This window comes from Loxodonta africana, chromosome 27 (genome assembly GCF_030014295.1).
Source record: "Loxodonta africana isolate mLoxAfr1 chromosome 27, mLoxAfr1.hap2, whole genome shotgun sequence".
NCBI classification, from domain to species: Eukaryota; Metazoa; Chordata; class Mammalia; order Proboscidea; family Elephantidae; genus Loxodonta; species Loxodonta africana.
This window is the reverse complement of record NC_087368.1, coordinates 27,519,361-27,531,192: the sequence shown is the minus strand read 5'-3', so window position 1 is coordinate 27,531,192 and position 11,832 is coordinate 27,519,361. Positions and strand designations below refer to the sequence as shown.

The following is an 11,832-nucleotide window of genomic DNA, read 5'->3' as shown; positions in this document are numbered from 1 at the left end:
CTATACAATGGAAGAGAATAATATACGGTCAACATAGAACTCCAAGAATTAGCATCACTGTTGTAGAACTATGGTTCTGGAAAAATTTATTAAAAATCCAGAATGATCAGGAAAACCATATCCCATTTTACTAATTACTCCCTGCCCATTTAATAAACTGTAATTTTTTTAAGTTAAAATTTATTTCAGACAAAATTAACATTTCCATAATTTAGGATAAAGCAAAAAGATACTTCCTTATTACCAGTGATTCCATTAATACCAGTGACTGTGCCTTCTGTATGAGAGTTCCTGAGTGTCATTGAAACATTTGCCTACATGCTCGTGGGAAGCTTCTGCAGCCTATTCTTAGCAGGAATTCCGGTTTTTCTGAATTCTTCCCTTTCTCTGAGGTATTCCATTTTGCACTCCTCATAAAAGGCTGGATCAGTATAGCTACAAAAAAGAAAAAATCTCCCTTTAAAATGAATTCGTAACTTTGTGAGCTTTTAATACAACCTCACTTTAATAATATTCAGGCATCTGGTTCGTCAAGCTCCATCTTCAGAAGTAAACGTTTAGCATCAATTGCAAATTCACTGTAAACATTAGCCTACCAAGCTAGTGAAAGAAAAAGGAAGAAAAAAAAAAAAAAAAGACCTAGTGGTTCTTTTTGTATAGTACTGTTCAGCAATGAGAGGCACAGCTCCTAGCCTTGAGGAGTACATGGTGTTATAGGGCAGACAAGTAAAGACTGCATTACAATTGGAAATACAAAGTGCTAAATGCAGAGGTATGGCCCAGAGCACCATGGAAACACGGGAAAGGAGCAGCGGAAGGAGGAGTTGCCAGCTGAAGGTCTATGATCTCTGTATAGAAAGTACATGTGGAAAAGCACACAGGTGAGGGAAAACTGATCCAGGAAGAACTACAAGCAGCTGGGTACAACTATAGCAACTCACCCACGCAGAGAAAAAGGCCTGACACAAAGCTGGAATGGGCATGGCTCAAACCATGACGGGCCATTTATGCCGTACTAAGAAATTTAAATCTACCCTGAAGGCAACAGGATGCTGTTCACAGAGCAACTGTAAGATCAGTTTTGTGTTTTAGATCAGTCTGATAGCATATGGCATATAGGCTGAAAGGGGGCAGCCAGGTTAGAGGCAGGATGGTCCAATAAATAAACTGCAATAATCCAGACAAGAAATGAGGAGGACCTGGGCCAAGGAAGGGACAGTAGGGATGGACAGAAGGAAATGGCACTGGAAGAAATTTAGGAAACAAAATCAGTAGGAAGTAACCAATAACAAGGAAGAGTCTGTGTTCTAGAAAACTATCACTTACAAAGATATATGCTGCAGCAGGAAGAAAGAAGCCGAGTTCAGTTTTGGACCTGATGATAAAAAGCAGCAGAAAAATGTCATAGCCCATAGGAAGTAACTGAATCCAGGGGTACAAACTGAGCTTGCCCGGATTTAAGAATGAGAAGAGAACCGAACCTAGGGAAAAACCAACTTTAAAAAGTAGGTGAAGGAAGAAAAGGCTGAGAAGCAGTAGGTAGAGATGCTGGGGAGATGAGGGAAGAGCATTATCACAGAAGCCAGACAGGAAGGAATTTTAGGACTGGGTTGGTCTGAAAACATTCCCATCCTCGCAACAAGAAAAAAGCTGACAAACTGAAAATCATCAACTCTTCTTAGATCCATCCGAAAATTGAGGTGATAGAGCAAGCCACCACTCCAAAAACTGGAGCGATAAGACAGGCTGATAACCACCACAACGGGAAGGCATACCTAGTAACTGACTAATTGCTGGAGTTAGACTAGCTTGAAAGACAAAAACTCTTGGAGGCTCAGTCTTACCCATATTTTCATGCATTTTACCTCCAGGAGCCCCACCAGATTCTCACTGTAAAGCACAGAGAAAAATCCCCTTGTCCTCCCAACAGGGGGAGAAGGAAAGTAAATATTTTGAAATAGTGCTGTTCTCCTTAACAATGGCCTGTCCTAGGGGGAAACTACTGTACACATCATGTTTCATCAAAAAAAATTACAGGACATGTTAAAAGGCAAAAAACAGAGTCAGATGAGACAAGGTAAGCATCTGAACCAAACTCAGATATGGCACAGATTTTGGAATTACCAGACCAAAAATTTTAAATGACTATGACTAATATGCTAAGGGCTCTAATGACCAAAGAGACAACATGCAAGAACGGATGAGTCATGTAAGCAGAGAGATGGAAACTCAAAGAATCAAAAGGAAAGCTACAAATCAAAAATACTGTAAAAGAAATGAAGAATGCCTTTGATGCGCTCATCAGTAGACTGATAACACAGCTGAGGAAAGAACTGGTGAGCTTGAAGATACGTTAGTAGAAAACTTCCCAAACTGAAAAGCAGAAAAACAAAACACAACAACAAAAAACCCACAGGATATCTGTGGGGCAATTACAGAAGCTATAAAAAAAAAATTCTTTTTTTTTTTTATAATATGGATAATGAGAATACCAGAAGAGAAAAAGTAACAGAGAAATATTTGAAGTAATAAGAATTTTACAAAATCGTTGACAGACACCAAACTACAGATCCAGGAAGCTCAGAGAACACAAAGCAGGTATACGTACCAAAAATCCTACACCTAGCCATATCAAAGTGCATAAAATCAAAGACAAAATCTAGAAAGAAAAGACCTTACCAATAATGGAACAAGGAAAAACATACACCAGACTTCTCTTTAGAAACCATGCAAGAAAGACGACAGTTGAGTGAAATAGTGATGAAAGAAAAAAACCTCATCAACCTAGAACTCTGTATCCAGCAAAATTATCTTTTAAAAGTGAAGGAGAAATAAAGACTTTCTCAAATCAAAATAACAAATCAGAGCGCTTTCCTATTCAAAGATGAAAAAATTTATTTCTTAGAGTAGTTCAGACTTAAGGTCAAGTAAAATTTTCTTTAATAACTCTCCATTTACTTTCAGCAAATGTCACATCCCTCTTTCTTTCCTTCACTGCATATCTTCCTTCTAAACAAACCAAAAGCAGCCTCATCCTCCACCCCTTACCTGTACCTCAGGAGGGACTAGAACCTATTATTTTCTTTTCTTATTTCCAGAGATGGAAGGAAACCCTGGCGATATAGTAGTTAAGTGCTACGGTTAGCAGTTGGAATCTACCAGGTGCTCCCTGGAAACCCTATGGGGCAGTTCTACTCTGTCCTATAGGGTTGCTATGAGTCAGAATCAACTCAATGGCAACAGGTTTGGGGTGTTTTTGGTGGTAGATATGTTTATATGTGTTACCGCACTCCATGGAGTATAATTATCCCATTTTACACTGAGGAACCTGCCCAAGGTACATAGCTAGCTAAACTTTGGCTGATTCAGTGGAGCCCAGCCTGCCTTCTGCACAGTCCGTGTTCCCATCCACTATGTTCTAGTGCTGCCCTATCTGGAAGGAGGGATAGTAACAACAGAAATTTATTATGGTGACTGAAACTGAGGTGTAAAAATTACTTAACCGATATATACAACAGGATTTAACAAATGCAATCACATTATTCGTTAAACCTCTTGGGAACACTAGGGAACAGAACTGAAAAAAGAGCAAGTCACAGAAGGGACTCTCACTCCTCTACAGTATAGTGCTTAACACAGGCCCTGACCCATAAATAATGACTGCTGTTACTACTGTTATTATTACTGCAGTCACTGGGCATGTCTTCTCATCTATAAAAGTAGAGTTTAAATAATCTCTGAAGTCTCTTCCAACTCCAGCATTCTAAAACAATCTATATAAGTTTATGGGTACATTATTTGTTATTAAAAAGAAACCACAGAGGACTCAGATAATCACTACTTCCTTTTTTATTTAATTCCCTGAGAGGCATCATACCATACAGACATATGCCTCCCAGGTTAAGCGAGCACAGTAGAGGAAATAAGGGCTTATCAAAACTAAGACTGCACTTACAACTATCAAATAACAATACTTACTGAAGTACTCAGCAATAATCTCTCTCAGTAACGTGGGTAATAAAACAGCAGATGGAATAGACAGCATTCAAGTTCCCGTATTCAAGGGACTTTGCATATTTTACTTTAAGATTTAAGGAACTACAATGAAGTATCAGTGAACACGATATTCAAGAATTATTTTAAAAGTTAATTTGATTAACTCCAAAAATCTGTATTTACTTTTGGAGTCATTTAATTTACCCCAGCTTTCCTAGAAGTTAAATCACACTAACAAATCCCAAGGCTGGAAAGGTCTTAGAGAATTTAACTCAATACTTTTCTATTAAAATAAATGAATATAAATCACTCTATATTATATTCAAATATATAAACCTGTTCATGAAAACAGGTTTATTAAATCGTGAAAAATAATGTATTTTATAGTCTGACCCCTTAATTTTAATCAAACACAACACTGGCAAACAAAACTTGAAAAGATCCTTTCATAAATACGTTACATTGCTTCTTTTAGAATAATCTTCAGTAAGTGGAAATTTTTGACTTGACCAACAATATGAAGGATTTGGTGGGAGGAGGGTACAGATGCGTTACATGTAACAGTTAATAAAAAATGTACTCTCACCTCCTATATGTCTGTGTGTGTGCATGTGTGTGTGTGAGAACACTGAGAGAATTACTTACTAAGCAGTTAGACAATCTTTCAGTGCAGAATTTTCTTTCCGGCATTTTACTACCATGAGGACTCCGGAATCCTTGCAACATTTGGTAAAATCTGAAATAAAAAATTTGGAAGAAAAAAATACCACTGCAATTATATCAATATAATTTTTAACAAGTCTAAAGTTATCATTTAACATTTATTATCTAGATTGTGCCTGGCACATGGTAAATGTCTAACGTAAGACATGTATACTAGTAACAGACAGAAAAAGGCAAATGCCATTCACTTTGTAGAAATAACGAGAGTTGAGAGGAGGAAGAGAAGACTTCTAAGATAAAGGTGTGAGGAGGCTTTGTGGAGACAGGCAGGATGTGGACACTGCGTAGGATTTTTCTAACAGAAGTAGACAGTGTATTCTAGGAGGAGTGAATTAGAAGACTAAAAGAGGAATCTGCTTCCAGTCACTGACTGAAAGAAATCAGGCACCTGCTATCCAATCTCTCCTGTCTTCTCACTACCCAATAAGCTGGTGGATTCCAACCTGATGGCACAAGATGCCCTTTTTCTTTGAGACAACCCTGCCATGGGGCCTCACTTCTGATAACAGGGCTCTCATTTCACTTCCAACTCAGCTTTTAGAGGCCCCAGAAATTGCAAATGGCTTTCTGTCAAATTTCCGTTCTTGTGGTTCGCCTGTACGATTGTACTGGCCTTGTGGTATCCTGCCTACTCAGGACTGCCAATCCAGAAAACCCTGATGCCATACTCCACAGATAGCTGGACCAGTTGTTATTCTTTCTTCTCTTTATGTGTGTGCGTGTAGACACGTCTATACACATATTTTGTACATATATCTATAATATGTAGCAAAAATATCTTTAAACCACAAGCAAACAAAAACCGATAGAGAATTGTTAAATGCATACAACACTCATTGTTATGTGCCTTGCTGGGACAAGAGCACCACAGCACAGGCAATCTGCGGCATCATACTCACACTGTGAAGGACAACTGATGGAAGAGCAGGGGAATGAGTAGGCACAAGGACAAAGGATGCAGAAAATTACTTTAATTCAAATAATTTCATCTGTGTGGTTACATAAAACTGTGCATGACATGTAACATTCCCCTTCAAGGACGTGCAAGCTTTGCTTCCTTAGCCCCTCGTTCACCAGTCTCAGCACTCCCATCATTTGCTGATTCCCAACTCAGCTTGTTAGACTCTGTTATGGATTGAATTGTGTCCCTTCAAAATATATGTTGAATTCCTGGCTCTTGTACCTCTGGATGTGATCCTGTTTGGAAACTGGGTTTTTCTTTTGTTACGTTAATGAGGTCATGCTAATATGGGGTGGATCCTAAACCTAATCACTTCTGAGTTATAAAAAGACCAGAGTAGACACAGAGACACACATACAGGGGAAGACGGACACCGTGTAAGGATTGTCTACAAGCCCAGGAATGCCAAGGAACAAAGCAGTGCCCAAGGTGACCAACTAGGAAGGAAGTGACAAGGCCAAGACCCTGATTTAGACTGTCAGTCTACAGAAATATGTGAAAATAATTTTTTTTTTAAAGCCACCACTTACGGTGTTTCTGTTACAGCAGCAGTAAGTAACTAAGACAGACTGATCCTAATCAGGTATCTTCTTTCTTACAACTATGCAGATGAGCTGGGCACACGGGCCAAATCAGACCAAAGGAATTTCCTTTGCAACCTTTGATTAAGGGTTCCCTACAATTTAAAAAAGGAAACCCTGGTGGCATAGTGGTTGAGTGCTATGGCTGCTAACCAAAGGGTCAGCAGTTTGAATCCGCCAGGCGCTCCTTGGAAACTCTATGGGGCGGTTCTACTCTGTCCTATAGGGTCGCTGTGAGTCGAAATCGACTCGACGGCACTGGGTTTGGTTTTGGGTTTGACAACTTAAAAAGGCAATACAGTCTTTTGGCCAGCTCCTTATCAATGGACATGGTGAGCGGTGGCCACATGGATATCAAAAAGCCCATTAACTTTCTCTCTGGAATGCCTATATATTCCTGCACATTAGTGTTTCTATTTATAGTATGATATTAAGATCTACCTTTATGGAAGCAAGAATTATGATCCCAAATAAAAATTAGGGTGTGGGTAATCCTCAAAAGAATATATACATAAAACTAATCTAAAATTGGCTAAATCTGGCTACAGGCCTCTTTAAGAGGATCGCCGTGTCCGACAAGAGGATAAAAGCACGGGCTGGCTTTTCCTGTACCATCTTACCTTTAAGAGGATCTCCGTGTCCAACAGGAGAATAAAAGCTCGGGCTGGCTTTTCCTGTACCATCTCACCTTTAAGAGGATCGCCGTGTCCAACAAGAGGATAAAAGCACGGGCTGGCTTTTCCTGTACCATCTCACCTTTATTGTATCCTCACTATACCTACACCAGACTAGTTCACCCAGATGACACCTAGAAGAACACACTAACATCATGAATTTTGTCTAATGAAGACATGCTGGTTGGTTAAACCCCAGTACTTATCCAGAAAACGCAAATATAATGGCTATTATTAAAAGTCCACTTTCAGAATTTAACAGATCCAATATTTTTACTCACTTGAGAAATTCACAATAGATTTCCTAGGCACGGTATTATTTTAAGATTATTTTTTCCCTAATATACATGAAATATCATTAGAGAATTGACAGGAGACAGCATTTGTGTATTCTGATCACAAGAGAGGCACAGTCTATATATTTTCACACTTGTCCAAATCTCTTCAGAAATAGCTGTGATTGGCCTAAAGCCTCAAGCTGTTTGTAAGGCTTTTGTCACTTGTTTAGCAACAAGGTTTTAATGAGGATCTTTCTTTCATATCACATTAGCATACAGTCATATAATAGTGATGTTGCTAATACTGTCAAGTGATTCTGAAATGGAATTTTGAAACAAATCCAATTTAAACTGCTCCTGTCTTTCAATATTATTATGTCAAATGTTAAAGACTGCACACCTTATTCTCCCTATAAATAACCGTATTACCATTTAAGACTATGAAAAGTAAAATTTCATTTACCTACATACTAGGAAACCCTGGTGGCGTAGTGGTTAAGTGCTACAGCTGCTAACCAAAACATCAGCAGTTCAAATCCGCCAGGTGGTCCCTGGAAACTCTATGGGGCAGTTCTACTCTGTCCTATAGGGTCGCTATGACTCAGAATCGACTCAACAGCAGTGGGTTTACATATAGACTGTGTGGCTCATAACAAATTATGGACAGCATTGCAAAGAATGGGAATTCCAGAACACTTAATTATTCTCATGAGGAACCTGTACTTAGATCAACAGACAGTTATTCAGACAGAACAAGGGGATACTGCGTGGTTTAAAGTCAGGGAAGGTGTGCATCAGTGTTCTATACTTCCACCATATCTATTCCATCTGTATGCTAAGCAAATAATCCGAGAAGCTGGACTATATGAAGAAGAATTTGGCATCAGGATGGCAGGAAAACTCATTAACAACCTGCGTTATGCAGATGACACAACCTCGCTTGCTCAAAGTGAAGAGGACTTGAAGCACTTACTGATGAAGATCAAAGACCACAGCCTTCAGTATGGATTGCAATATAAAGAAAACAAAAATCTTCACAACTGGACCAATGAGCAACACCATGGTAAATGGAGAAAAGACTGAAGTTGTGAAGGATTTCATTTTACTGGGATCCACAATCAACAGCCATGGAAGCAGCAGCCAAGAAATCAAAAGACGAATTGCACTGGGCAAATCTGCTGCAAAAGACGTCTTTAAAGTGTTGAAAAGCAAAGATGTCACCTTGAAGACTAAGGTGCACCTGACCCAAGCCATGGTATTTTCAATCACATCATATGAATGCAAAAGCTGAACAATGAATAAGACAGAAGAACTGACGCCTTTGAATTGTGGTGTTGGTGAAAAATATTGAATATACCATGGGGTGCCAAAACAATGAACAAATTTGTCTTGGAAGAAGTACAACCAGAATGCTCTTTAGAAGCAGGGATGACAAGACTACATCTTATGTACTTTGGACACATTGTCAGTAGAGATCAGTCCCTGGAGAAGGACATCATGCTTGGTAAAGTAAAGGGTCAACGAAAAAGAGGAAGACCCTCAATGAGGAAGACCCTCAATGGATGGACTGACACAGTTGCTGCAACAATGGGCTCAAGCATAAGAACAACTGTAGGCATGGCACAGGACCGGGCAGTTTTCATTCTGTTGTAGACGTGGTCACTATGTGTCGGAGCCGACTCCGTGGTACCTAACAGCAACATATATCCTAAGGTAATGCAATTAAATGCCAATTAACAGTGGAAATAACAGCACATGGGAAGAATGTTAGAAGTTATTACAACAATGGAATACCTCACAACGATAAAGAACAACGATGAACCCGTGAAACATCTCACAACATGGATGAATCTGGAGGGCATTATGCTAAGTGAAATAAGTCACCCACAAAAGGACAGATGTTGAATGAGACCATGATTATAAAAACCAAGAAAAGGTTTACATACAGAAGAAAATAATCTTTTATGGTTAGCAGGGAAGGTGGGATGGGGAGGGAAAATCACTGATTACAAAGCAGAAAACTGGTAACTTTGGTGAAGGGAAAGATAACACACATTATAGGGGAAGTCAGAACAACTTGACCAAGGCAAAGTCATAGAAGCTTCCTAGACATAGCCAAAGGGCTAGGGACCGGGTCTCAGGGGACACCTAGGTAGCTGGCATAACAAAGTTCATAAAGTTCATAAAGAAAATGTTCTACATCCTACTTCACTGAGTAGCACCTGGGGTCTTAAAAGCTTTCAAGCAGCCTTCTAAGATATATCTATTGGTCCCATCTTGTCTGGAGCAAAAGAGAATGAAGCAAAGCAAAGACACAGGGAAAATATTAGTCCAAAGGACTAACAGACCACATGAACCACAGCCTCCACCAGCCTGAGTCAAGAAGAATGAGATGGTGCCTGGCTACCACCACTGACTGCTCTGACAGGGATCACAACAGAGGGTCTTGAACAGAGTGGGAGAAAAACGTGGAACAAAATACAATTTTGTAAAAAAAAAAAAAAAAAAAACGACCAGACTTACTGGTCTGACACAGACTAGGAGAACTCCTGAGACTATGGCCCCTGGACACCCTGCTAACTCAGAACTGAAGCCACTCCCAAAGTCCACCTTTCAGACAAAGTCCTGCCTGGCTAAACAAACAATAACGCAGGTGAGGAACATGCTTCTTAGTTCAGTCAAGTGTATGAGACCAAATGGGCAACACCTGCCTAAAAGCAAAGGTGAAGGTGGGAAGGGACAGGAAAGCTGGACGAATGGACATGGGCAACTCGAAGTGTAAAAGGAAAGGGAGACGGTGCTGACACATTGCAGGGACTGCAACCAATGTCACAAAACAATTTTTGTATACATTTCTGAGAATCTAATTTGTGCTGTAAAGTTTCACCTAAAGCACAGTTTAAAAAAAAAGTTATTCCAAGAAATAAATGTGCTTAAAGATAGCACTAAAGACCTTACTTCATGAAAATATTAAGAACAGAAGGATATGACACCAAAAGCACAAGGAAGAAGAGAAAAAAGATAAACTGCACATCACCAAAATTAAAAGCTTTCATGCATCGAAGGACTTTATCAAGAAAGTGAAGAGACAACCCACAGAATGGGAGAATATACATGGGAACCTTAAATAAAGGCAAAATATCCAGAATATATAAAGAACTCCCACAACTCAATAACAAAAAGCCAAACAGCCCAACTAACAAAAGGGCAAAGAGCTTGAACAAACATTTCACCAAAGAAGATACACAAATGGCCAATAAGCATATGAAAAGATGCTCAATATCATCAGTCATTAGAGAAATACAAATTGAAACTACAATGAGACACTAATTCATACCCATTAGGATGGTGACGATAGAAAGAAAAAAGGAAAATAATAAGTGACAGCATAGATGTGGAGAAACTGGAACCCTTGTGCATTGCTCGTGGGAACGTAAAATGGTACAGCTGCTGTGGACAATAGTTTGACAGTTTGTCAAAAAGCTAAACAGATGATTACCATACCCCTATTACCATATGACCCAGCAATTTCACTCCTAGGCATATACCCAAAAGACTTGAAAGCAGAGACCAATACTCATTGTAGCTCTATTCACAACAGCCCAAAGGTGAAAACAACCTAAATGCCCAACAGTGGCTAAATGGATAAACAAACTGTGGTGCATACATACAATAAAATACTACTCAGCCAGTAAGAGAAATGAAATCTTGATACATGCTACTATATGGATGGAGCTTAAAGATATCATGAAAAGACAAATATTGTATGGCTTTGCTTATATAAAAAGTGTATAGAGACCAAAGTTTATTAGTAGTTACAGGGATGGGGGGGAAGGGTGGTCTGTGCTATAAGCAAATACATCTTCTTGTCAGTAATGGAAGTAAAAAGAGATAAAATCTAACTTCAATCTAACTAAAATAAGGTATGAAACAGTCATTCATACTGTAATAAAGTACAAATATAACTCCGAGTTTATTATGATATAAAAAAAGTTTTGGGGAGCCTCTATATAAATGCAGTTAAGAGAAATAATGAAATTGTTTTTAACTCATTTCATCTATAGCACTTTTGAATATATCTTAATATTGAAATGAGCCTCAAATAATAAGTTTTTTAAATTAGCTCAAGGTAAAGTATTTACAGAGAGACATATATGCAGAGAACTAGTAATACCAGGCACTTGATCTTTTATATTTCTCTCTGCATTTAGTCAGTTTCAAGCAACGCATTATTTTTCAAATGCAGTCACCCAGTTGAAACTAAAGCATTAACTGATACCAAACCAAAACCAAACCCATTGCCGTCGAGTCGATTCTGACTCATAGCGACCCTACAGAATACAGCAAAACTGCCCATAGAGTTTCCAAGGAGTGCCTGGTGGATTCCAACTGCTGACCTTTTGGGTATCAGCTGTAGCACTTCACCACTGTGCCACCAGGGTATCCCATTAACTGACAGATGAGTTTAAAAACATATGAAATGAAATGATACCCACTGTTTCATGTGTCTTGATTAGAACCACGAATTTTATCTCCACTAATCTATAATTAAAAAAAAAAAAATCCTAGTCCTATAAATTTTTACACAGCCACCTTTAGTAGACGTAGTGCTTATTTCT

The 11,832-nt window shown here is 38.9% G+C and overlaps 1 protein-coding gene across 12 annotated transcripts in view; it reads right to left on the bottom strand.

Annotated features, from left to right (window-relative positions):
• CMC1 (C-X9-C motif containing 1) overlaps positions 1–11,832 on the bottom strand; it is a 102,160-nt gene that overhangs the window by 21,023 nt on the left and 69,305 nt on the right. For 9 of the 12 annotated variants that reach the window (XM_064277416.1, XM_064277422.1, XM_064277421.1 and 6 more), the window contains 2 exons: positions 4,642–4,732; positions 7–435 (listed from right to left, as the gene is read on the bottom strand). In XM_064277416.1, the coding sequence (XP_064133486.1) occupies positions 315–435; positions 4,642–4,732 (212 nt within the window). In that variant the 3' untranslated portion in view covers positions 7–314. Of the gene's footprint in view, positions 1–6; positions 436–4,641; positions 4,733–11,832 lie in introns of those variants that run through there. The other 3 variants (XR_010319597.1, XR_010319598.1, XR_010319599.1) reach the window with 1 other exon arrangement.